This window comes from Cyclopterus lumpus, chromosome 24 (genome assembly GCF_009769545.1).
Source record: "Cyclopterus lumpus isolate fCycLum1 chromosome 24, fCycLum1.pri, whole genome shotgun sequence".
Taxonomy (NCBI): Eukaryota; Metazoa; Chordata; class Actinopteri; order Perciformes; family Cyclopteridae; genus Cyclopterus; species Cyclopterus lumpus.
The window spans coordinates 13,425,598-13,452,583 of NC_046989.1; the positions used below are offsets into that span (position 1 = coordinate 13,425,598).

The window sequence follows — 26,986 nt, forward strand, 5'->3', positions numbered from 1 at the left end:
ACGAAAGAGGCAGAATAATCCTCTAAGGTCTGAAGAGACAAAGGCAGTCTACCCTTTGTTCTCTAAAAAGAAGAGATGTATTTTATTATAGAATAAATTCCGGTAGGCAACGCTGGGGCCCGAGGACCGGCCCTTTGCGCATGCGCACCAGCTCAAGGATGCCACCATCAGATGGCTTGAGCCTGGGAACAGACCTACCAACGAAAGAGGCAGAATAATCCTCTAAGGTCTGAAGAGACAAAGGCAGTCTACCCTTTGTTCTCTAGAAAGAGGAGATGTGGTATTTGTTATACATGTATGTTGATACATTAACGTCCAGGTTTAGATAGGAACAGACCTACCAACAAAAGAGGCAGAATAATCCTCTAAGGTCTGAAGAGACAAAGGCAGTCTACCCTTTGTTCTCTAGAAAGAGGAGATGTGGTATTTTATTATCGAATAAATTCTGCCAGTCAAAGCTGGGGCCTGAGGACCGGCCCTTTGCGTATGCGCACCAGCTCAAGGATGCCACCATCAGATGGCTTGAGCCTGGGAACAGACCTACCAACGAAAGAGGCAGAATAATCCTCTAAGGTCTGAAGAGACAAAGGCAGTCTACCCTTTGTTCTCTAGAAAGAGGAGATGTGGTATTTTATTATCGAATAAATTCCGCCAGTCAACGCTGGGGCCCGAGGACCGGCCCTTTGCGTAAGCGCACCAGCTGAATGATGCCACCAGATGGCTACAGCCCGGGAGCGGCACAGGTAGAGGTGGAGAAGGTCGTCTTGGAGCAGTTCATGTGGGGGTTGCCGGCCAGAACATCAAGTGGGTCCGCTCAAGGCCCCATACAGGTGCCACATATATATGTGTGTATATACATATATATGTGTGTATATATATACACACATATATATATATACACACTTATATATGTGTGTGTGTGTATGTGTTTATATACATATGTAGGTATACATATCAGTGTCTCAGTCACTCAATCAGTGTCTCAATCAGTCACTGTCTGACTGAGACACCAACCGACTGAGAGTGACTGACTGACTGTCTTACTGTGACTGACTGAGACAGTGACTGACTGACTGCCTGACTGATTGTATGACTGAGACTAACTGACTGAGACAGAGACTAACGGACAGAGACAGAGACTGACTTTCTGAAGCTGGTCCTGACTCCTTCCCCCTGCTTCCTGCATCCAGCCTCTGGCCTGGGCCTGTTTTTAAATAAAGATATAACTGCAGTTAATCACTTGCTTTCCTGAAAAAGTGGGCGGTTATTCAGCCTTCAGTTGGCCTCAAGTCTAGATTGGTAACACCTGACTCCTCCTCCTGAAGACGGCTGCCTGGAGAAACAGATGATGTTCATCTTCTGTGTCCTCCCTGGAGCATCCAGCTGCTGCAAAAACGGAAGATGTTGGATGTGAAATACCACATGAATAAACATAGGAAATATACTTGGCTTGATTGGTCTCGGTCCTCTGAAAGCAATAAAGGATGGATGTGATAAACGGCAGACATGATAAAGATGAGCAATTGTGCCAAATGATCTTTTCTTATTTTCTGTTATCCCGCTTGTGTCCCACAGCAATGGCTCAGCCAGATAAAAGCAACCTTCTCAATCCTTCAGCGGGGAGATAAAAAAAAGTCAGGAAACTGAGTGGCCTCGGTGTCCGTGATGCCCATCTCTCTTATGTTTCCTGTGAAGGCAGATAGTCAGAGGGAAGCTGAATACTACACACATTTCAATGGCTTCTTTGTGCTTTTCAATACAAAGTCAAATAAACGTAATATGTATGCGTGTGTATATATATATATCTCTCATTTGGAATTAGTCTGCGGCCTCTTTTCTTCAGGGGAAGGTATCATGACAAACACTACAAAAAAGAAAACACAATTCAAGGTCTTACTGGCTTTTTCCAGATTGTATTTATTGTTAGCGAGGTACAAAATGAGCTTCTACGCTCACATTTAAAGTGCCAGTGTGTAGGATTCTGTGGGAGAAATTAATATAATATTAGAACTTTCATTTTAATTTTCACAAACCAAACACCGGTTCTGCAGAGAGCCGTTCACCTTCTGGAGTTCTCCGAGGGCCACCGTGGTTCTCCGGGCCATTCAGCTGGTTGCTGTCTCCAGGCTCACAGCTAGATGCCACTCTATCTCACACACTGGTCCTTTAAGTGCTTGGTCTTGTCCTTGCATGTGGACCCAGTGTGAAATATCGAATATCCAGTTTCAGGCTGGAAAAAGAAAAGTGTTTAGAGAGAGCGGACCGGGCCCACAAACTGACTCACACTGACATTTATTCAAAATTAATCTGTTGTTGTTGTTGTTGTTGTTTCTATAACCCGAATGCATCATTTTCTGTGTAGCAAAAGGTTTTCTTCTGAAGGGGGAAAACAAACAAGCCCTCCAGGTATTTAGCGCAAAGAAATGTGGGTCCCAATAATGAGTCAGTCGATTAGCACAAATATCATGAACTTAAGAAAATGTGGAAATAAATGAATGATCTTAACGGACTGAAGTCATAATAAAACATTAAATGTTGGATGATGAATGAAGAAGGCTCAGCCGGTGCAAAAGACACAACACAAATCCCAAACCACCACGTATTAAAAGATTATTTTATTCACAATAGAAGTGTAACAAATATAGTTTATTAAAAAGTCTGCTGCTTATTAATATTTTAATCCATAAACTCAGAAGATTCTTTTTTTTATATATATAAATGTAGAACGGCCCATTTGCCGGAATGGAATATTTACATTTTTTTCAATAATATTAACACAATAAAACAGATTTCCCCACAAAATTAAGATATTGCATATGAACGCAAAGTAAACTATGTGCAATGGAATGATTATCAGCAATATTTTGTACAGAAACTTCTCTGAGGTTGGTCTCACACAAACCTTTAAAGGGCAACGCCAACCATTAAAAAACAAGTCATGTTTAGTGGTCGCACACCATGACGAACAGTTATGATTTCATTTTCACAGACCGACCTGTGTTCATGAGAACAGTTGGCATTCCCCTTTAATATTCACCAATAAACCGGCATTGGAACGCAACAGTTGATCAACACAATATTCAGAAAATCACCAAAAATAATTAAACCTTGTTGGAAAGAAATTAAATAAAACTCTGCATATGGAAATGAACAGATCCCCGACGTCGCACCCCGTGAAGCTAAAGCAGATCTCACACCGACGGCTCACAAGTACATTGTGCATGTCCTTTCTATTCAGGTGGAGAAACGACCTCATCAGTGTCACGCGAGCGACAACAACCACCAAACCAGCTCCTCCGGGAGTAAACAGCCTCAAGACTCCGACCCCCATCAGGACTTTAAGTCCACATCACAAGAAAGACGTTGTCTAAGCCAGCGTGGTTCCAAAATAGAGGGTTTGCAAGTCAACACAGTTACTTTTACATCTTTATAATCCCCGAAGTGGTCCAACAAATCTATGCTCTATTATTCTTTGTGTAGGAAAACAACAACAAATAGAACCCCCTCCATTACAATCTTTGGAAGATTATAAATGAAGGTTGAACTTCAATCAAATGCAGGTCGACGATTCATCAACACCTCTATGTGGCCTTAAATATATATATATATATATATATATATATATATATATATATATATATATATATATATACTTCTCCATCACCATTAAAGGGGCATAAACTGCAGCAGCTGTCTAACTATCTATCATTTCATTATTTTACTTCCCGGCTGGACCACGAAACCACACGGGAGTAATGGGACTTTCCAACATCCGACTTAAAAGGCTAATTGATAACCCGATTTGGATGATTTTTTTGAGCTACGGTTCATTTTTTCAATTTGCCGGATAGGAAGCCTCCAGCACTCCAACAGATATGGGTTGAACTTGAATATTCCTGTATGTCCATGTTTACGTGTCGGAAATGAAAACAATGAAATGTAAAATGTGCCTCCGTCGTGTCCGAATTCGCCTCATGTGGCAGATTTGGATCGTCTCCACATTAACGGCATGTCGTCTCTGCTGAAACTAAAGACGTTTCTCCCCTTGTTGTGCTTTCCAAGATGAAGAAGAAAAATAAAAAAGGGAAAAAATAAGCACAGGAAGACAAAAAAGATAAATGCATACAAAACATTCTTCACTTCACATTGGATGGTACATTCAAACAATTTCTATCCTCCCGTAATGCTGTTTGTTTGACTCCCAGGTCAGGTCCTTCTTTCTGGCATCAAACCACATGTTTCCCTTTACCGGTACCAGGTGTTGCATTTTTTAACACCTACAATTCAATAGCGTGGGTTTTATATATATATATATATATATATATATATATATATATATATATATATATATATATATATATATATATATATATATATATATATATATAATTATGATGGGACCATTGTGGTAACTTAACGTCATTTATGTTAAAGAAATGCAAGACCTATAGGACCTTTAAGTTCTTTACCAACATCAGTTCAGGATGTCCTTTTGGTGAATAAATGTGCAATTGCAACAAAAAAAGTAACGGGTCTAGTCTTGAACCAGTGAACCCACAGCGCCACCTAGGGGTCAGCTCCAAAACCCACCAAGTCCGAGTTGACTACAACGGAATAAAATAGCAAAAATCAACCGTTCCAAGACAACATAACACAGATAATAAATGCATCTAAAGCATCTAAACAAAAACCCAGATTAAACACGGGGACACCGCCGTCTGTACGGAGGGATTTCCTCACAGCTCAGAATCTCCAAACTCTATTGAAGTGGAAGGGAAAGACTGATGTCTGTTGGTCTCTCCATGGGTCGGCTGAGCCTTTTACTGAATAATTACAAACAGGTAGAAGTAAACGTTTTGTTAGATTTAAAACATTTGCTCTTATGGTACGTGGGCGAAATGTCTTTAAGCCTGCAAAAAGGAACCCGACAGACCATTTTTTACAGAACCAAGATTGCAGATTTGTATACATGGATTGAGGGATTCAACCCTTTTTTCAACACTCTGGGAAGTCAAGAACATGATGCAATAGTTAGTCACTGATATACATGCGGTTCCCACCAACATGTCTCAGCCCAGGTCCCATGTGGACTGTAGTAGGAATATCTCACCACTAGATGTCAGTGTAGTCCAGGAAGTGACTGTTGGTCTCAAACCATTTAATGACGTTCCTGACAGACGTTGGTCTCGGGAGAAATCAAATAATTACTATTTAATTATGATATTATTTTAGATGGACTCTTGGGCTACTTTCAAGCCAAAATTACATTAAATATCAAATGAAAAAAACAGAAGTTCTTCTTCAATCAGTGTCTAGTTTTGGTACGATCCTTAATCTGAGGCAGGGGGACTTTACTTGAAGCTCTATTTAAAACTAAAATCTTTTGTGTTTGTGTGAGCTGCTTTTCCCTCCGGCTCCTTGTTCAGTGAAGGCACTCGATTGAAGACTAAACAGGGTTTTATCCGGCTACAGTTCTCTGTGGCATCAGGAGAAATCTGTGCCATAAAAACCCAACTCAATAACCGACTTGGACGAGCTCGCAACCGTGATGAAAATGTACGACAGGAAGAACACAAGGGGGGAGCAACCGCTTCAACGACAGAAAGGTGAAGCTGTTTAGAATCAGTGTGGCTTCTCGTACCAACGAAGTCGAGTGTCTCCTCATAGAGGAGAGAAGATCCTACAGGCTGGAGGGCGGAGACAGGATGAAGCGGCGAGCGGCTTTGCTGATGAGCAAGGTCGAAACTTTCAGTGTTTACTCAGACAAGTTTAGGGATATTAACATTTGCAGAGGAGAATTCTTGTGGAGAATCAACATTAAACTTCTTAATTTCAATCGGCGTGATGTTTATTCTTGGCATAGAATTTAGCCCAAAAAATAAAGTGGAAAAAAGACAAAAAAAAGAAAATATTAAACACTTGCTATCTTCCAGTCGAACCATCTTCATGCTCCATCACAGCTGAGAAAAGCAATACAAGTGGACCTGGAGGTCAGATTTGTCTTTTGTATTTTTAGATCAATGTCGTATTTTACTTTCCCTGTAATCTCTGACTGGGTTGTTTTTATAGCAACGAATTAAATACCGCAGAGGAAACTGTAAAACCCCAACAATGGATTTAGATCAATCCCTAGAAATACCGGTTGCAAATGTGAGGAAGAGAATAAAATCCAGGATCTAAAAAGCCCGACGAAGAAATAGATGAGCCAAAGACGAGATGAGCTGAAGGACAGCGACAGCTTTGTGTAAACGTTGGGGGGGAGAAACCAGCGCTAGCGTGGCTCGACGTTCTGTGTCACCCACTCAGGAGGAAGAACAAGGTAATGAGGGAGAGAAGCAGAGGTCTTTTAAAGTTCAGCGGCTTTATGAAAAGGAGCTCGGGCCCTGCTGCGTTCCGCCTTGACCTCCACAGAGACAACAATATGTTTCTAGGAAACACATATTGCCTCTCTAAAGACGGTGGAGGTCGGGTGGTGCTGCAGGTGGAGGTGTTGGGCACCAGCTTTGGCGCTGGGAAACCGGTGCTCGTCTAGATACTGAAGCATTACAGCAGAAGGAAAAAGAAGCGTCCCTTTACTCGGCCGGCCTTGTAATCCTCGGACGAGAGCCGCAGTCTTTCGGGGGTTTTGGCGCCCAAAGCTCAGGTCCAAAATATCCACGTCGGGGAGACGACTGGTTTCCGATCCGGCAGTGTTCGCCTTCACAAAAAGCCGTAGCTACTAACAATAAAATCACCGACGTGTAATGTGATACCTGGTCCGAGCGCCCCTTTGGATGAGTTTAAAAACAACTACAAGTGAAAGAAACTGCCACGTAATGTAAAGACATCGCCAGAGTACCGCTGTCACAATGGGAGCATGTTAACGACTCACAACACCGGTCTGGTATCCCTCTCTTGAGTTATTACGTGATCCGGCAGTAAATATGTTGGTTCAGGTCAGCGACAACAGAAGCAAAAACTAAACTGGATTCTACAGCAAGAATTCAGGCTTGATTTCTGTTTTTCTGATTGTTGATCCAATTTATAAAAAAAAAAAAAAAGGTGAAATCCCAATCAAGAGGCACCTGTAACCTTTGGGGACTCCAAATGGCTAAACTGTTGTCAGACAGACAGCTGGAGGCTCAGGCATACAGGATCAGAGGTTCTCGCACTCGTTTTGGGTCCACTACTCCACTTCGTTGGGGATGTCTGTCTTTTCCTTCCTGATGACGGGCAGAGGGTGAGCCTCGGTGTTGAAGACCCAGTGGTCGAACGGTAGGTGGTCGTCGTCGGAGAAGAGCAGGTAGAGATACCTGAAGGAGATAAGGGAGTACATTTAACACCTGTTGAAATGGACTTCTACAGACAAGAGTTCTATCTTCACACCAGGACCACAGGTGCACTGGGATACGCCCTTAACAACAACAACAACAACATGTCATATTAGAAGAACTACAATGCCTCGTCCATACCAGTTTACATCCATGTGTGTCCTAAATAACACGCATGTGTTCGGGAAGTCGTGAGCACACGCCCGGGTAACTGAGCTTTGGGTTATACTGCGCCGGGCTTGTAAACGGATGTTTTGACATGTTAAACAGATACATCAATTCATCGAGACTTTTCTCCATTTTGTTTTCTTTCTCTGTTCACAGTAGCTTTAAGAACACAGTTTTACTCCAGAACAAATGTAGAAATGATCATTTAGAGGGGGAGGTACTCCCTTAATGTCTGAATTGTGTATAAAAAAACATCATTTCCATCATGAGCTGGAAAATAGCAGTAACAGGCTAAGAAATGATGGCGTTACCGAAGGTTCCCCACCAAATAAAGTCTACTTTAATGTTAAATATGGCTGAAGAGAGGAAAGTGAAAAGCTCAAGTGGATTTAAAGTTAAACATTTCTTTTTATTTGTTGTCAAATTATACTATTAAATAAACAATAAGCTGAAGAATTTTTGGATCTAAACTGTTCACCGCTCAGTGTTTTTATACATTTGAGATATTATTTTGTGCTCAGCTTTTGCAACATTTATCCGGCAGTACTGCAAAAAGAAATATGAAACAGATGAGAGAGGAGGGGGAGGGGGGAGAAGACGACGGGTGTGGTTCAGGCCAGCTTATGAAAACTGAAGTGATGAAATTCTGCAGTTCAATGTCATCAGAGCTTATTAAAACAAGGTACGTAAACAAGGGGAGTTCTGGGACGGTTGAGATTTCATCATGAAGAACGAGACCAAAAAGCAGAAAGTTGTTGAAGGAGAGTACGTGGAGGAAAAAATACAAATCAGGCCGAAGACGAGGGGCGACAGACTAAAGAGGCTCTTCTTCTTCTTCTTCTTCTTCTTCTTCTTCTTCTTCTTCTTCTCCCCCCCCCCCCCCCCCCCAGGAGAAAGCAGTGAGTGATTGAAGGCAGTCAGCGGTGTGAGGTATGGCCGTGTCCTTGGCAGCAGCGGTAAAGATGGATACTGGAAGCGGCTCAGCACGATGCCAAGATCCCCGGGTAACATTAGGAGGATTAGACTTATGGCTCTGCCGCTAAATGGGATTGATATTTCCAGATCCGTCTCTGCTATCGTGGATGTGACTGACGAAGCAATCGCTGCGTCCAGGCCGGTGGTCAATAACCCTCGGATGGAAAACATTGTTGTCATGCCTATAAAAGATATTCAGAGCTCGCTTTTACTTTTTCATGCTCAGTGGGATTCTGTAGTGTGTCACAGCCTGGTGGACCTCGCGGGAATCCAGACATCTTACGTTGAGCGTTTGTGCAGTGTAACCAGAGGTACCGACTATGAAAAATTAAAGCTGCATTGGATGGCACTTCGCCCCCATCAGGGCCTCAAATAACCTTGACTTCATGTCAACAGCTGTCTGAAATAAAAAATGGTCGAGGAGGAGGAGGTGAACGAGTGGGGGGGGGGGGGGGGGGGGGGGGGCGTACATATTTCAATGATAGCAGAGGGAAACAGAGAGGATGAGTTGGGAGGAAGAAGTGCAGAAGATTTGTTGCTGCATCTCAAATGGATTTGATGTAATCCACGGGATCAAAACCAGGCTTAAAAAAAATATAGTGCATAAATGCATGAGATGCCTGACGATTTATAGTAACGTGCCATAAAAACACCACTTCTGACATGCAGCCAGCCAGTGAAAGGAGGTCCGATGTGGTAACGACAGGACGGTGACGGTTAGATGGCCAATAATAATCAATTACAGCGATCAAATAAAGGAATGAATAAACTACCTACAAATCAGATCTGGTTCAAAATGTTAATGCTCGCTGGTTTTCTGGAACTCACTGAATGTATCTGGGTTAATCACATTTTGAATTGAATGGATCAAAAGGATTAAAAATGGCTAACGTGTACTTGTTATGTTATTGTAGCTTTAAGTTTGATGTGTGCAATTATGTCTATTGTGTACATGTAACGCATACTTGTTCCACACTTTGTTTCAGTCACCTGAGAGGGAAAGCCCTTGGCGCCCCAATACGTCACACTGTGTGGCTGACAACACATTTTAAGAGCCAGTTGCAGCCACAGCCTCCTGAGGGCGAACGCTTTAAGCAGCGGGTCAATGCAGCAGTTTGACGTCTGAGATAAACATCATCCAAGGCTCTCTTTATCTCATTCACTGTCTGATCACCAGTCTACTGCGAGTAGAGACTTTATACCCCAACATACTTGTAAAATAAATAAATACTTGAAGCAATGTTTACTAACCCCTGATTTTAAGATGCACTTTCCTCTCCCAATGTTCTCAGATTGTTTGAATATTCGTTTAATACTATTTTACAAAAACAAAAAGCCAACGTAAAGAAAAGGAAGAGGAAATGTTATTATACTGCTGTGAATGCTATTATTTTAACCCTCTTACAACCCCTGAAAGGTAAAGGACCCTGAACCCGGACTGGGAACCAGTAGAGTTGATATAAAACATCTGAAATCCAAAAGATGTGCGATGGTGACGGCAGTGCAGATGCGGTGGCCAGAAGCTCCCCGCTCCTTCGGTACATTTTGGTACACTTTATTACTGCACCACGTGTGGATGTCGGCCATATTATTATCTCCCCAGCAGCTGTTTTGTTGCTGCTGTTTACATTCCTCCTGACGCAAGTTCAGAAAATGCAGGAGTGCATTCGAGGCGGCGACTGCACTATTGTTGCGCAATAATGCCAATAAATGATCCTTGAAAAAGTCTCTAAGATTCACTCAATGTGTTTGTGTGGGAGAAGTCTTGGCAGTGACCTTAGCAACCTCTCTGGAGCTCAGTCTGAGTGAATGACAACATTATCAGAGTGTGTGCGTGTGTGTGTGTGCGTGTGTGTGTGTGACATATCTGTCGGTTTGGGGATGCAGGGGCCTTGTCTCCCCATAAAGTGCAATGACAGCAACATCATGAGAGGATAGAAGTGAAGGGTGTGGGTGTGTGTGTGTGTGTGCGTGTGTGTATGTTTGTGTAAAGATCTGTGTGTGTGTGTGTGTGCATGTGCGTAAAGATGTGTGTGTCTTACTTGAGCGTCTCGGCCAAGTAGAAGCTCTGCTGCACGTCGTCGTGGTTGGGGGTTGAAGCGTACACGTCTCTGACGCCGCTGTAGCCTCCTTCTACTTTACAGTGCTGCTCTAGAGCCTGAGAGGAGACAGAGGCGCACAGCAGGAAGAGAGAAAGACATCAGTGACTCGCAACATCAATCAAACTCTTCATGTACTTAAAATATCGCTCAACCTCAGGGCGGATATTTGCTAAATATAAAAACAAGTTAAATTGACCTCCTGTAAGCTTCCGTCCCGATTCGTGTTTTTTTTTTTTTAAAGAGCATGTGAGAAACTGCCAACCCGTTCAATGACATCTGAAATGACTTACTTTACTTCACAGACATTAAATCTTAAATTAAAAAATGCGTTTCTTTCAACATTGCCACGCTCTTGCTAAATGCAATATGACAAAAAAGAAGCTAATTTTCAATTCGATAAACAAATGTTTTACCTGAACGGCCTCCCAGCCCCACTCCCTGTATTTGGGGTCGTGGGTGAACCTCCACATGTACATGTAGGTCTCTATGACCTCGGGGCGGAGGATGAAGTATTTCTCGTTCTGGCGGGTGGCGATGGCCTCAACTCCACCGTCAAAACGAAAGGCTTCTGGTCCCAGCTTCAAAGCTAGAGAGGAGAAATTATGGTGTATAAATAAAGCAGCATATAATCAGATTTGACCCTTATGACATAGAACATTTAAAGTTACTATGAGGAACTTTGCACTAGTTGTGAAACAGTCTCTATCTAATACTGATGCCTCTTTATAACCTCCATAAGTAAACGTGACCATCAGCGAGGATATCGGCTATTCCTACACAGGTTCATCAGAAACTCCTCCAGCTCAGACTGCAGTGAGTTCAGTGACAGCGGGTTTTCTTTCTTTTAAAGTTATTGTTTGTATTATTTATATTCATCCATGTTTTTACATAATGTTACACTTTTAATTAATTCTCCATTCTCCAGGGCTGCATTTGAATCATGATGACTTATTATACGACTTGAACAAAATACAGGAATTGGATGAAGATGAAAAATAAAAACATCCCCACATAATTTGGTATATGGCACTGGATTAAAATGTGGTTCTGTTAAATAAGACCGCTTTTTAAGACAAGCATTCAAAAACCTGACATCCTTACTCCAGAGGAGACGATGCTGATATCATATCAGCATCTTCTCCTCTAGAGTAAGGATGTCAGGTAGCATGATATGTCTAATAGTGATAGTACTATTAGAAATATGGCACAAGCCAGTATTAAGAAACACAGTTGGTTCCACGTATTTATTCCATGGAGCAACTGTGGATCTGGATATTAATAGGACTTTTAAATATGCCTAAAACCACAATTTTCCATTTACTCGGATGAATAGGATAAAAAAGAAGAAAATGGGGCCAAACTTGCACCTGCTGCTACTAAATCAAAACAGGCTTCAAACTTAAAACCAGAGCGACCAATTAAAAAGGACGACATGAAACATTTAAGTGCACTTGATCCTCTGTGAGTGCATATTTACCGGTTCTGGCGTAAGACTCGTGACAGGTCCGGGCGATCTCGGCAGCCTGCTCCATCTGGTGGCCCGTCTTGTCGCCGGGCGCCCCGTCAGCACCCAGAGCGATCATGCCTCCTGCGAAGCAGGTCAGGTGACCCATCTTATGCTCCAGCAGCCCCCCCTTCCACTCCGCTATGTAGGTCAGCCCGCTGCTCGACTTCCTCATCAGGTTGGTCTCTATCGCCTGGAAGACAGAGTGACGGAGGGTTTTATGAGGCCTGGGTTCGGTTTGGTCCTCACTCCTAAATCCTACAAGTGAGGATGCAGACGTGAGTCCTCATTTTGAGGTAAATCTGCCTGTATTTTTATTGTCAAATTATTTCCATTCCATAGTAAATACATAAAGTAAAGACTCATGTTTTTCCATTTTAAAAAGATCAGGCTAACAAATGGTTGCTTAAAAAATGTAATGAAACTAATTATACCTCTTAACCAGATGACGATTTACACCACATAGTTTTGAGATATCTGCCGCATCCCCCAGAACAACAAAGTTTAAAGCTATACTTCAACCACAATAGGACCATTGTATATCAATTACTCATCTTGTGGTATGTTGTATTCTCTAATTGTTGCTCAAATTGTAGTATTTAAACACTTTGGACTCACTTTGGACTCACTTCGGCCTCATGGACCAGGGAGTGATGATGCGGAAGTGTTAATAATAGTCAGGTTTTAGTGAATGCAGTTCACTTTGTAAACCCAGCTCCCATTGACTTCAATTCATTAAGACTTGTCGCCGTTTATTTGAGTCTTCTTTCACCGTGAATTCAAGCTCAGGAATTAAAAGGTCACACAAGGTAAGCAGTTGATATACAAATGGTCTTTTTATGGCTCAAGTATTCCTTTAAATGGCACTTGGTTTATGGGGCATTCATTATTTCCAGAAATTTGTACACAATTCTAGTTGTGAGCAGATTAACATTTAGAATTATGTGCGGCCTATCTAGTGTCTGTGTGTGTGCAATTAATTAAATATTCAATTCAGTTTAAATATGTTAGTGCCTGGTGAACTGGGGATGCGTCTACACCTCAGATCTGAACGCCGCAGCTCACAACAAGGTCTGCTCATAGTGCCAGAGGTACGTTGGGTGTACTGACCCTTTAACAGACTATATGCAGAACCAGCATGGGTTATCATATCATTTGATCATTCACGTCTCAGATAATCACCCTGCTGCTGCTACTGCTCTCTCACTTCCTAGACTTCTCCTTGGCAAATAAATCAAGAAGGCCTAAAATCCTTGAAGATCAGGAGGGATTATGGGTAAAGAATCCCTGCATGGTTAATGCTGCGTTTTAGTTGCCATGTAATATATTTGCTCCCCAGAATGCTACAGAGAAACAATTGGAGAGTCGGCTCTCTCCAGCTGAGACCTGCCGCTTGTCAGCACAACTTAAGTTGACAATTTGTTTTAAACAGAGAAAAGCTGTCGGCGTGTCTGCGCGTCGTCTGTGTAGTCACTTTAGGAGGCTGTTGATTCAACTGCTGCATGTCTCTGCCTGCTCACATAAAAGTGTTTGTGCCATCATCTCTCATCTGCTCACACTCACCATCTGGCTCCCCCAGTAAGGATTAGAGAATGGCAATGGTAGTGATAGATGCTAAAAAAAAAACCAAGCCACATGATTCAAACAGGAATTTAATTTAGCCAAACACCGATCACAATCGACCCAGAAAATATTGATGGTGATTACGTGGCATCATGTAAATTATTGCTTTTATTATCTTGTGCTTCAACAGCTTCAAGGTTATTTGGGCTGCTGGATTCCTTTAATATCTGCCCTGCGGGGAGGAATAAATACAACGTGCCACTTTCTAATCTCTGGAGCTGACCTCATGTTTGTTGTCCGGTGTCATTACCAAGCTGCTTTTTATCATCCTCGCAGCTCCGGGTCTGCAAACACTATGTTCAAACCCTCACTTAGAATATATATTCATAGTTTTCTAGTGGAGCCCAATGTAGTGTTTACGTTTTAATCTGTTGATGATGAAATTGAAATACACGGCAATGTTAGATGTCTTTCATCCATGAAACGGTCCACACTTCTCAGTGGTGCAACAGATTGTAAATTACAGCTCAAGGAGATCAGTGCTCTAACACGATGTGATGGTCGAGACAGAGACGGTGCTTAACACCATTGACAGATGGTGCGTTTAAGGGACATTCATACCGGTGACAAATGATGATTTCTCTATTCAGTTGTACAATTACAGCCGTCGGGAGAGAAATCTCCCAAACACTAAAAGGGTTTTCTACAACTCAGTTAATTAATACTAAATAAAAAAGCTATTGAACCTTCTTATCTTCTATTCTATTTGATTTATTTAACGTTCGACTGCAGCTGGAAAGGTAACTTCTGACTGAAAGGATGGCAACACAACCCTGATATCCCATTTGCAGAGGAGGAGCTGTCAATAATTTTACGAGACATGAGAAACTTTTTAAACTGTCTCTATGCATTTAACAGTATAATGACATCATTATTTCAGGGAGGAAGATGCTGTCACTAAAGTATTAAACTATAAGAAGATAATATCTATCTACACTGTTATATAATTGATATTCTGTCTATCATTGTTCAAGTACCGGCAACATATTTTGCTTATGTCAGACATCAACTTCACATGCGACAATCGCAATTTAGAAAGTTTAGATCAACAGTTAAGAATTTATTCTCTCAAAAGAATATCTAGTCTTAAAAGAATCTTCCTTTCTTCCCAGTCAAAAGGAATCGGAAACAAAATCACTGATACTGACTCTGGTGAGGTTGATGTTTGAACAACGAATATGGTAAAACACTACAATAGTGAGAATATTGGGAAGTCGTAGGCATGCTAGGGCGGTGCTTTGTAATTATTTTAAAGGGCTTTTTGCGCCTCATGTGTAGGAACGCCCCGAACACCTCGAGCTGAACGAAAATTCAACTTGGGCAGGGAAAGCAATTTTTTCTGATTGCGGTGGCTTTGGCTGGATGCCTGGAGCTATACGACAGTACCAACCATAGTTACCATGATCTGAACAGAAGTCAGCTGGAGGCACATTAGTGCACTACTAGCAATTCCAGGTAAGTTGTTTTCATCAATTTAAACTATTCACTCAATCGTAGCAGCGCCGGTGAAGTCTGTAACTGAAGGCAAGAATATTTCTGTCTCGTGTTTCATCCTTCAAGGAAGAGATTTCTGTGTGTGTGTGTGTGTGTGTGTGTGTGTATTACCTGCAGGGCATCATAATACATCTTCTTGCCTTCTTCGTCAGTCTTGTCAGACATCAGCCAGGCCTTGAGCAGGTACTCATAGAAACTGTCACCGAGGCCCCCCACGGACACGTGATCTGCAACACACCGACAAACACAGATTATAACACACACACACACACACACAACCACCCACACCCACACACACACACACACACACACACACACACAGGCCTCCTACATGTATGCCACCTTAGATTACAAGCGCTGGACCATCCATTGATCAGAGGGCAAGATATATGTGTGTAATATAAACAGCACACCTACAGTGCAGCCTGGGATATTATACAGTGTTATTATGCATGTGTGCTATTGTAGGCGAGCCGGCAGCCGGTCGAGTGGCGCTTCTCTATTCGCCCCTTCTGATCGTCAGTGAAGGCTCATCCATATGTATGTGTCATTAACAAGAGTCCAGCCCTGACTGTGGAGCGCAGAGATTAAATGTCAGCAGCGATCATCTCAAAAAGAAAAGAAAAGAGGCAGGTGGCGGAGATGGGCTGGCGCCCGGCCAATAGGAGAATCTGCCCTCTTATGAGTTCAATATTAAAACAATATTAAAACAAGGACACGCTTAAAATAGGGCGGTCTGATTTCAGTGAAGATTCACTCGTAAAAGCATTTCTGATACAAACTTTGAAGCAGGGAGACGGTGAAAACTATGACTCGGCATGTCTTAACCACACATGGCAACATAACGGCTAAAACATTTTAAAAAAAGAACCTGAAACATGACTAGGTTTTTTCCATGTGTGTACGGCACAGGAAAGACACAGCAGCATTTCTATGAAGCCGTGGTGGAGAGATATTTTTCAGACAGCATTAGACTGCAAACATCCGTGGGTCATAATTTATTTAACAAATGCATTCCCATCGCTATTGCATAATGTCTTTGTAGATGAAAAACCCGCTCTGGCTAAGACGAGCATTAAAGCATTTTTATTTATTTTTTCTGTTGTTTCTATTCAACATTCCTAACGGGATATGTCAACATTTGCATAAAGCACTTGGATGAAAACACAGCTACTGGCTCTGGTTAAGAGTGTCAGCTAAATGTCAACAATTATAACCGTGGATGCGCTTTCAGTAGCTTCATACGTTTCATGCATCAGATAATAAAAGCAAGTAGACCAGCGGTGCAGGTCCATATTTAACCATCACAGATACAAACAGCCCACGAAACAAGGGCTGGGTATCAAAAACAACTTGAGACAGGACTCTAATAAACTCTTGACGCATATCAATGGATATAAAAGCCTTAATAATAAAACTGGATCAAAGAGATTTCTAATTTATAGCCACAACGGGTTCTTTTTGTTGTGGGGATCAAGAGAAATGTGCCCTGACTTTATGAAGAACAGTGCCTGGTCTGAAGAAACACGACACCTCGACAAGGTGAAATAGCTATGAAAGCAAATTGAGCAAGAAAAGTTATTCAGTTGCACTAATTTCAAATGACACTTTCTGCTGATTCTTTATTTCCTTTTACACCTCTGCGCGTGTCCTTTTCAATTCATTCAAACACCACAGTCTGACAACTATAAATTACAAAGAACATGATGTTTTCTGGACTACTTTGTATGCCTCAAACTAAGTCCGTTTTTAATCTATTTTTGGCCTTGTTTGCCTCATCTCTGCACTTCTTGGTAGGCGGTAGAAAGGAACCGTTTATCTGATGTTCCTGATGTCGTGTTTAGGTGCCAACCCAACCGGTAGAGGCAGCGCCTGGTTCTGCTCGAGGTTTCTGCCGGTTCAAAGGGCCACTTGGAAAGTTGACATGTTATATCAGTTTTTTTCTGTACAAAAGCCAAATAATCTGTGGGTGGTGATGACAAGAGCCAATAGTCTCCTGGCTGTAGCTTCAAATTAACCGTACAGATAAGAAAGTGGTGTCAATCTTCTCATCCAACTCTCTGCGAGAAAGAATTTCCCAAAAAACTATTCCTTGGAGAACCTGGTGATTTGATATATAAGCTTGTCACTTTGAGTTTGTTCTGAAGTCAAATTTTTGATCTCTAATTCAAAAATAACTTAAAGCTGCCTTAAGAATGGCTTGAAAATGGATCTTGATATGCAGCCCGTCAGTGTCACTTTAATTACATCTACTCAGCTGGCAGTCGTCTCCGACGTGTGACAAGTGGCATTAGGAGAGGCTTTTACTGATGGATCTTCTCTCCCAAACCACACCGTACATACCTTGTCGAATTAAATATCTTCTGTCTCTCATTAACTGCATCCTCTCCTTTTTCCTGAGCACTCAACAATGATCATCATTACCTGTTCAGCTAAATGGTTTCAAGAGTCTGATAATGGATTCACAATTATACCCTATAATCACAATCTGTGAGAGCGGACACGCGCTTTAAAGATAGAGATCGGGGTGCAGTAGCTTTAATTTAGACCTAAAAAAACAGATGGCACTTTTTAGACTACAGTAAATTAAATAGAAAGAATAATGACAGATGTATAAAACTGGGAAAGATAGAATGAGAGGGACGAGAGCAAGTTAAACAAAGTATGACATCATTATTATGACACAGCTGTCTAAATGTTCAAAAACTAACTAATTAAACTGCTGACTATTTGTTTTTGTCCATTAAATGTAATAAAAATAGGGATATATATATATATATATTTATATTTATCCTGATAGAAGTTGAAAAAAGCAATTTAATATTTACAATTTAAAAGATAAACAAGCACATTTTAGCCTTTAAAAATAGTTACCAATCTAATTTGTATCTTCCAACGCATCAATTTCTCAACTTATCCTTTCAAAGACGGTTCTTAATAAAAAAGTAGTCAGTGGTTCTGAGAGCTCTAATACGTTATAAATTATGTATGTACAATAATTGAGTTCAAGTTCATCACCTTTAAAAGTGTAATAGAGGATCAGGAGCCTGTGGCTATTTGCATTTCTGGTCTTCGTCAGAACAAATTACAGGTGTGGAGCAGTTTTCTTTGAAAGAGCAGCATTAAGCGCATTGCCGGATTCCAGACAAGTAGTAATTTGCAGGCATTAGTGTTTCAGCGTCATCTTGCGAAAAGAAAGGTCGAACCTCTGTGACATGCTTCAAGAGACAAATGCTAATTTCTATAAATGTTTCTGATATCAGCCTCAAAGTCCAAGTTATGATTAACCCAAAGATTCCAGCCAGTGATTTTCACATTAATCACCCTGTATTCATGCACCTCTTTCTCTCTCGGTTTCACCATGAGCCGGTCGACCGTTTGTGTGGCGACAGGGCAGAAATCATTTGGCCACACTGATGTGTGTCACCGTTGAGAGGTGATATGAAGCAAACGCATTCAATGTTTACTCTCTCTGCAACCGGTAAAGGGCCAAAGAACCCCGCTTACTTCCAGTTCATACGGATGATCCACTGCATTTAAAGCAACACTAAAGGAGGAAGAAGAAACCGAGTGGGCTGTGATAAGAAGGGGGAAGAGGACTTACGTTGGCCCCACTGGCCGCTGTTGGGGTTCAGGTAGTTGGGGTACAGCCCCTGTGGTTTGTCCAGGCGATTCAGTACTTTCCGGATGTTCATCACCTATTGATGAGAGGGAGAGAGCACAAATACAACAAGAAACGTTAACTAGCTCTGCTCAAGCAGATTCCGACGCACTGTTGTGTTGTTCACATTGTTGCGCTAAAGGAAATAACAGGCTGCTTGAGATTGTTTTAAGTCCCAGGTGTTTTGTTGCAGGATGCACAGATCGTGTAACTGTTGTTCCTGTGTGGCCAAAACGATCTGATAAATGATATGATGACGTGGAATTGGATCAGCGACTTGCATTCTCGCCATCATCCGATCCAGAATTTTAAGCTGCATATGATGCATTTCAGATGCTGGTATCAGCATCGGTAAAACTCCTCGACTTAAAAACATCACACGCGGGATTGTCTGTAAAAGGTTTGTATGAAGCACTCTAAAAAGACAGAAACTGTTCGATATTTGACATAATCAATATATCTATGGAGACATAAGGGAAGGGGTGACACGTATGCAAAGAGTGCGTGTGGAAAGCATGATGCCGCCATTAACTGTGGAAAAAGGGTAATATCATCTATTCACAAGCGTGTCTGTTACCTTCTGTGCAAAGTCAGGATTCCCTGAGAGTTTGCTGAGGTGCATGAACTCCAGATGCAGGGTGCCATACTCTGCCAGGATGCTGCTGCCGCCTGAAGCCCAGGGCCAGTTTCTGCCAATACCACTGGACAAAGATAGAAAGAGGAGGAGACAAGAGGGTTCTGTTTAACACACAGCACAACAAGACAACAAGACAAACAGCTGCTTAACGTGTCAAATTATTCTGTGCAGTTTTGTAAACACCGATCTTGTGCTCAGCAACAGGCAGAACCGCCGTGACTTGTTTTCACCAGTGTTTATTTTGTAGTAATTCGTACTAACTCCCACAATCGCTTTGACAAAAGATTCCACTCTGAGTCATGTCAGAAAGAAAAAATAAATAAATCCTGAGCACGGGGAAAACCTGCTCGTCTCGATATGAAACTGACAGCTGAACAGAGACGGCAAATCCTCCAAAAGTCAGGCTATCGGTCACTTAGGGGTCATACTTTAAATTGTGAAGACGACTAACATGTTCTTGTGATTTACATGGTGTTTCGAAAGACCTCTTTTGCTTGAATAACATTTATTCTTAAAAAAGATACGGACAGAGTTACATTAACGACACTAAAAGCTAACCCCTCACTCCATCTGTCATAATAATGGGTGCCATTTGTCCACCCCCACCACACACACACACTTGACTTCATATCTTTGCTGGTGTCTAGCGCGCGGACCCCCACCCCTGATGCTGCCTGGAGTGACGACGAAGCCGCCTCGACCCTTCGACCATATGTGAGAGTTGCCAACCTCTGGGACGTTTGACGAGGACAGAAAACCGAGCAACGGGGTGTGTGTGTGTGTGTGTGAGCGATCATTAGAGCCACTGACAGATCACTTCCAGCATAAAGACTGATGACGATGCTTCAAGTAACTACTCATGAATACATATTACCAATTCACCACACTGTGAAACACACCAGGATGTGTGCACTGCAACAATTCCATGTGGACGTGAGCTGCACACACACGGGAGACATCCACCAAATGAGAAAAAGGAGGCGGAAGAGTATGAATTACGAGTAAGTGCCACCCACACCCACACACCCACACCCACACACACACACCCACACACACTAATTATTCCCCCTTCAACTCATCATGCTGCACAAGCCATAATTTGTTTCCCATTACACCTTGGCTTTAATCAAGTGAACCAGACACAGAGAGGACCACCATCAGGCAGTGAGCAGATATCAGGGTCAGAGAACATAACATGGTGGGGAAGAATCCCATCACTGTGGATCTGATTAAGATTGGGGCTGCATGTTGGTTGGATTTAGACTGATCCAGACATTAAAATAGGATATTAAAGTCCATGATTACCTGCCCAGAAAGTTTAATGTGTTGTATTTGTGCAAAGCCCCCACCCGGCCCCACCTCCTCGCATTTCCAATTGGTATTATTGTTGGCACCGCTGGATTGCTTTCCGTTTTCCTCAGTTTAGCAAATACCGACAACACAGGACACGCTGCATTTTGTTTTGCAGTCACTTTGGCTGAACCCTTATCTGCCAGCGCCTCTACTGGGGATAAAAACTGCAGAAGACGCACATGGAAAGCTACCGATGGCCAACGATGAAAAGAAAAGCGCCATCCTCTTTCTGTTATGGTTGCACGACGCACGTCCTTTGTGCCATAAATGGAGCCTTCATTTCCCCGGGAGATGGTACCCATTGCCAGACAGTATTATAAAAAAAAAAAACAATCTAAACGCCGATGGTGTCATTATTCCATAGCTGCTGGATTGCTGGCCTTATTGATGGACCCGCTGGAGGGAAAGGATGGAGGCACGGTAGAACCACCACCAGGCCTGAGCGGGGCAGACGGTCAGACCCTGCTGCCATAACAGGAGAGGTTTTCTGAAGGAAATAAAGGTGCTCAGGAAAACACTCCCACTTTTGCCCACAGGGACGGCCAAAATCAATACAACCAGAACGTTCCTCATAGTAGCTTTATATCTACGGTGTCATTTAGTGTTCCAGCTACTTTCCAAAGAACATTATTCCTTTAACTCCACAACACCATAAACTTCCCCATAGTCAACTTGTAGGCTTGATCTGTCTATCCATCTTTTTCAATCCTTTTATAAACCCTGTGATGAACAATAAATCCCTTCCTTAGGTAGAGTGGAGGCGTGGAGGTAAACACACATCTTTCCAAGTCGCCGTTCAGTCCGATCCCTCCCAAAGCCCCGTGAAGAAAAACTAAATCTGTTAGGGAGACCAAAACAACAGACAGCGGAGAGAAGCTGCTGTGGAAACCAAACACACAAACCAATGAAGGGCAGATAGAAATGAAATCCTCAGAGACGGATAGATAAGGGTGTGTTATGTGTATCATCAATCTGGCCGGGGGTTCTGCACGTTTAAGAAAGATACATTTAAGAATGATCACAGCTATCGAAGTTATTAAACTACTTGGGCCACACTGGGAATTAGCTTGAAGCAATAATATGTAACTTTTCATAGAAATAAAACACTCTTCCTCTCACAAATGACAGTTGCAGCAATAAGCAATAAAATGCACCCTTGAAAGATTAAAAACAGGTCAGGTATGACCACTTGCATAAAGTGGCTAATTGATAGGGCTGTACAGCTGACATTAAGTAGTATTAACCTGTAATTGTCACTTGTGACCGTCGTTCAGCAGAGACATCAAGTCTCTGTTAAGCAAAGCAGATACAGGATGATAGTTGCTTTCAAACTAACGTGAATGTATTACTTATTTTATCTTCTGTCTCTTTAAGTGACATCCTACTTTTTTATTATCCCTGCATTGTATAAACAACAGTAAAACAACTGACAATAGGGAGGGACAAACCAAATGGACCCAAACCGACGAAACACTATTGGTGTTGGAGAGGTGGGGCGCACAACAGACCCATACCCCAATAAAGTGGTCAATGTTTGAGCATATCTTTGATCAGCCGTCCTCAAATGTCTTTCAAACTAATGTGAAGCCGTTATCTGGCAAAGATAAAGCAATGATATCTCATGCAAAATGGGAATTAATTTCTCCTGTTGACTGTGTTTTGTGACCTCACTCGGTTTCATTTTTCAGTCAGGGGGTATGAAGATTCATATCACATGCTGGCTGAATAAAAAGTCTCAGTTTATTCAGTTTACGAACAGGAGACAGATTGGTCCTCATGCTTATACCATCTGTGGCAGTGTAATACGACACACTGAAAAGCACACTGTTAGGGTGACCTATAGCTAGGACTTTCTTTATGAGAATATGCAAGGCTTCGACTAATATATCAAAACAGATATTGAGCTTTCATTATAAAATAAAGAGATCAGCCGCCATCATCCACCTCTCATCGGACTGATATGATGCAGTTTGTTTGGCTATCAGGATCAAGTCCATGCAGAAAGCGTTCAATTAATTTGCGAGGCCGACATCTAATCCTGTTTCATAACGGTTATATTTAAGATGTGAAATCAAGCCAGCCACAATGGAATTAATGATGTTTGAAAAAGATATTTGGGTAAAACTTTTCTCATTTACATTTTTAGGCCAAAACGGACGTCATCAAAAATGGCTGTGCGCATGTTGACAGAGGAAGTGTCGTTTTGCCCCAGCCATGCAGACGAGGCAGAACGCTTTTAACATTGTATAACAACTGTTTACAGCATCAACATCTCTGGTTGTTGGTGTCTCAGGATCAATAATCTAAAAGTTGCCTCAAGTTCTACTGGATTCAGACAGGATAACAATGCTTCAGAGCGACAGGTGTTACAGCTTAACGAGTGACCATGTTAACTGGTGACTTTCAGCCAAATGTGTCTGTGGTTGCTGGTAGAACCTTAAATAAATGGTTGGTGCAGGTAATAAACACAGACGAGTATGCAGTTAAAATTAGATGAAGCCTTTTTGTGTTTTCAACAGCTGCCGTCATTACGAGCAACCAGACCCATTCTGCAGAGAAACACCAGTTAGCACGGTCACTTATTCAACCGAAACGCAGACAGCGTCTCTCTATTATTAGCTTTGTCATGGTAGTTCACGTTATGTACACGACCACAGATGAACTGGTTGGAAGCATCCAGTGACTTGCATGTGTTTATGTATTCTACCCACTCACTAAGAGCACACAGATCTGGAAAGTCAGTTGTTTAGGTTGCATTTGTGCCCTTTGGAGATTAATGCCCCTCCATTGCAGTATGTATGACAGTATACAAATGATGGGGCACCTATGAGACATAACTAAGAAGTTAACATGTGTTATACATCTCAGACACGTACAGTATCTCAGAATACTGTTTCAAGAGCATTTTACCAACTTATATGGGAATGTCCGTCAAAATAATCTGACATGACATAACAGTCTCTGCTCTGCTCTTCAGCCAAAAAAAACTCAAGGGGTCCATAAAACAAATATGGATCCAAAGCCTCGACCTGGAAAAGGCTGTGTTGTTAAAGATCGATGCCATTGTGAATTATGAAGGTTTTACATCGTCCTCTTGCTGTCCATCTTGTTTGTTCTTTTGAGGGTGTCCAATCTTCTTATGACAGGATTTGAAATGACAAATCCTAGCCGTCCTCCAATTCATTTTAAGTCTATATTTTAGCCATTTTGTTGTTGTTGTCTGTCCTCCTCCTCAAACATGCCATGACCTCTGTTTCCCTCCTGCTTTTCTCACCTCAATATCTCTTCCTCTATTGTCTTAAAATCTATTGTACTTCTCCTCCAGGCACAAAGAAAATGTAAATTGCCATAGATGCACAGTTAGCAACTTAATTAGAGGCCTTAAATCATGGCTGCCTTCCACTCCCTCAGGTTACTGTCGAGGAGAGAGCTGCACTGAGAGCAAGAGTGTATGTGTGTGTGTGTGTGTGTGTGTGTGTGTGTGTGTGTGTGTGTGTCTTTGCTTTCAGAATAAATCTCTGGCTACCCCAAATGCCAGACTTTCCTTTGCTGTTAAAAAGCAACTCAGCAGTGAGACAGAGTTACTACCAATACTGGGATTGAGTGTGTGCCGTTTGGACTTGCTGTTAGAACTGTAGCCATGGTAACAACACCTGCACGGGTACCTCCCTTTTGACCATTGTGTAGAAACGCCTAGAACCATCCTTAGTTGCCCCAAATGCAAAACAATTATATAATTGGAAATTAAGGCCACAAATTACTACTAATGTAACTCATTAGAGCCCAGATTCTTCACCTGATAGTAGTTCATCTGTGATGACTGTTGCTGTATGTCAGCCGATTAGTAATAATTTTGAAACTGTGTGGACATTACATAGTTAATCCACCAGAGAGCGCCAAAAAACTCTTCACTTTACCTTCACTGTGCATAGCTCTACTTCTTAAAAATAAAGTTTAAGGGATCCTAATGAAAAATATCAGATAAAAAAGATTAGACTTTTTTAAACAAATATAATAATGGTAATACGTTTACAATGGTATCTTGTATACCCCGCCAACAGCCTTGCAAGACTAAATCTGAACCCATCAACCATAAGAAGCAGAATTAAATCAGTTGTCCTGGTAACTACAAAGACAACAACATTAAGTGTCCCAAGAAGCTTTCCTGAACCTTAATGTGTGAACGTGTATTGCTGGGACACAACACTGTTCCTCTGCAATACATCCCACCACTAGCTGTTTTGCTCAGGGTGGAGATGACACCGTCTTGGGTGTCTGGAAACGGAAATTATAAAAGATTATCTGAAAGTTTAGTTGTTTAGAGAACTGGTGTCCTTCAATGCAGCAGTGGTATCCTGGAAATGAGATCACTTGTCCGAATAGAATTTCAATTGATTTAGTTCATGACGTTCAACTTTTTACCACTTCTTCTTCTTCTTCTCCTGCTGCTTCTATCGACAACGCTCCCTTTTACGTTCCTGTTGAGCACTAAGGCCATATTCTGCTTTTGCACTTTTGCACAGCGCTAAATAAAAATACAAACCAGCTGCCCTAAATGTTAATAAGCTGACATCAGTTTTTAGTAAGCACAGCAATTTAATTTTCCCATCACGGCTAGAATAAAAGGCTTCATGTCAAGAGAGCCACTTCACAGGGTCACCCAGTGTGACAACCTCTCTAGTCTGTACTAATAGAGCCATTCTCCATCTAGGCCTATTAATCAAACTCTGAGACCCGAAGAGCTAAAGATTGATTGCCTTGGCCTCAGAGCCCGTAGCTGAAGGACTAAATCTGTCCCACTTTTCTTTTTTTTACATTTTATTCTGTGAGATAAGAAAAAACAAGTTAGCTTTAACAATGCAGCTGCATTCATATGATGACATCGTTGTAATCCATGTTGAGACTTTATTTGAGTTAAGTACAATCTGCCATGGTAGGTGACGGTGGGCAGCTAACTTACAGTGAGTGTGTGTGAATGTGTGTGTGTGGGCTCATCAAGAATGAACAGTTAATTTCGGGGCAGCACAAATCCAGACAACACAACACAACACAACACACCACAACACACAAGCCTCATCCCATTAAGGCGAGTCAGTATGCAGTGCAGTGAGTGATTTGCAAGAGCTTTATCAGTCTGAATGTTAATAGAAGAGCTATGGGACATACTGGCTGAAGCAGATAACGGCCGGGTAACGTGTTTGTGTGTGTGTGTGTGTGCGTGTGTGTGAGAAAAAGTGAGAGTGACCAAAAGTGTCAGCAGAAATAGGGTAAGCAGTTTGTCTTCAGAGTGCTGCTACGGCTTTCGTAGCAACAACTCAATATTGGAGGAACTTCACGTGTATGGTACAGAAAGGCCAATTTCTACTTTTAAGATGTTTCAATTACTTTATATATGACATTGGAGCTATTACTATATAATATAACATTTAATATAACATTTCAAGGGATTAATTGTCCAAAAGCATTGAATTTAATGAATGAGTCACCATGTTTTAATGAGTTTTGCCCAAACCTTTTATTGTCTGGCTTACTGGCTTATTATTCATATTGATTTAATTACTAAAAAGGCAACTGACATTACTCACAGGCAGCAACAACTAAAAAGGTCAACATTTCTGAGGCTTTCCCAAAGCAAAGTAGTAGCATTTAATTCACTAATATTGATTTTTTATTCTCTATTAATGCCTACTTTTGGATTTAATATCAAGTACATTTAAAACGGATTCACAATTGTCAGAACCTTTTCATCTAAACTGCAACGTCTTTTGATTGAATGTACTGAATTAAATATACTGTATTTGTGCTTGATGAATACTTTCCAAGACAAGATAAATAAAAGAGAAGACTCAACAATCTAACAGGAACGTTTTCTATAATCGTGTTCATTTGACAGAATATTTCACTGAATCTCTCGGTGAAGTTAATCTTTGCCTTTGCAATTATTTTATTCAAATTATCAAAGCTAAATTTGGGGGAAAACATTCCACTGACTATCGGTCCGCAGAGACACCAGATTTGCTCTATTGAGGCAGGAGAATCTCCGTCTGAGACAGATCAATTGGACAACTCAATTGGATCTTAACAGCATTTTACGCTCAGTTAGTGTCAATCAATGGGTTGAAGCACACACAGAGAGAGAGAGAGAGAGAGAGAGAGAGA

At 41.6% G+C, this 26,986-nt stretch overlaps 1 protein-coding gene across 2 annotated transcripts in view; it reads right to left on the reverse strand.

Annotated features, from left to right (window-relative positions):
* Window positions 1-1,884: 1,884 nt before the first annotated feature.
* man1a1 (mannosidase, alpha, class 1A, member 1) overlaps window positions 1,885-26,986 on the reverse strand; it is a 109,912-nt gene continuing 84,810 nt past the window's right edge. Inside the window, exons 6-14 of one of the 2 annotated variants that reach the window (XR_004609014.1) lie at window positions 19,415-19,538; window positions 18,781-18,874; window positions 15,288-15,403; window positions 12,033-12,252; window positions 10,969-11,141; window positions 10,496-10,611; window positions 7,065-7,292; window positions 2,064-2,230; window positions 1,885-1,981 (exon numbers count right to left, since the gene is read on the reverse strand). Coding sequence is in view for 1 of the 2 variants with exons in the window: in XM_034527143.1 (XP_034383034.1) it covers window positions 7,166-7,292; window positions 10,496-10,611; window positions 10,969-11,141; window positions 12,033-12,252; window positions 15,288-15,403; window positions 18,781-18,874; window positions 19,415-19,538 (970 nt within the window). In the remaining variant the exon portion in view is untranslated. Of the gene's footprint in view, window positions 1,982-2,063; window positions 2,231-2,600; window positions 7,293-10,495; window positions 10,612-10,968; window positions 11,142-12,032; window positions 12,253-15,287; window positions 15,404-18,780; window positions 18,875-19,414; window positions 19,539-26,986 lie in introns of those variants that run through there. The other variant, XM_034527143.1, reaches the window with a different exon arrangement.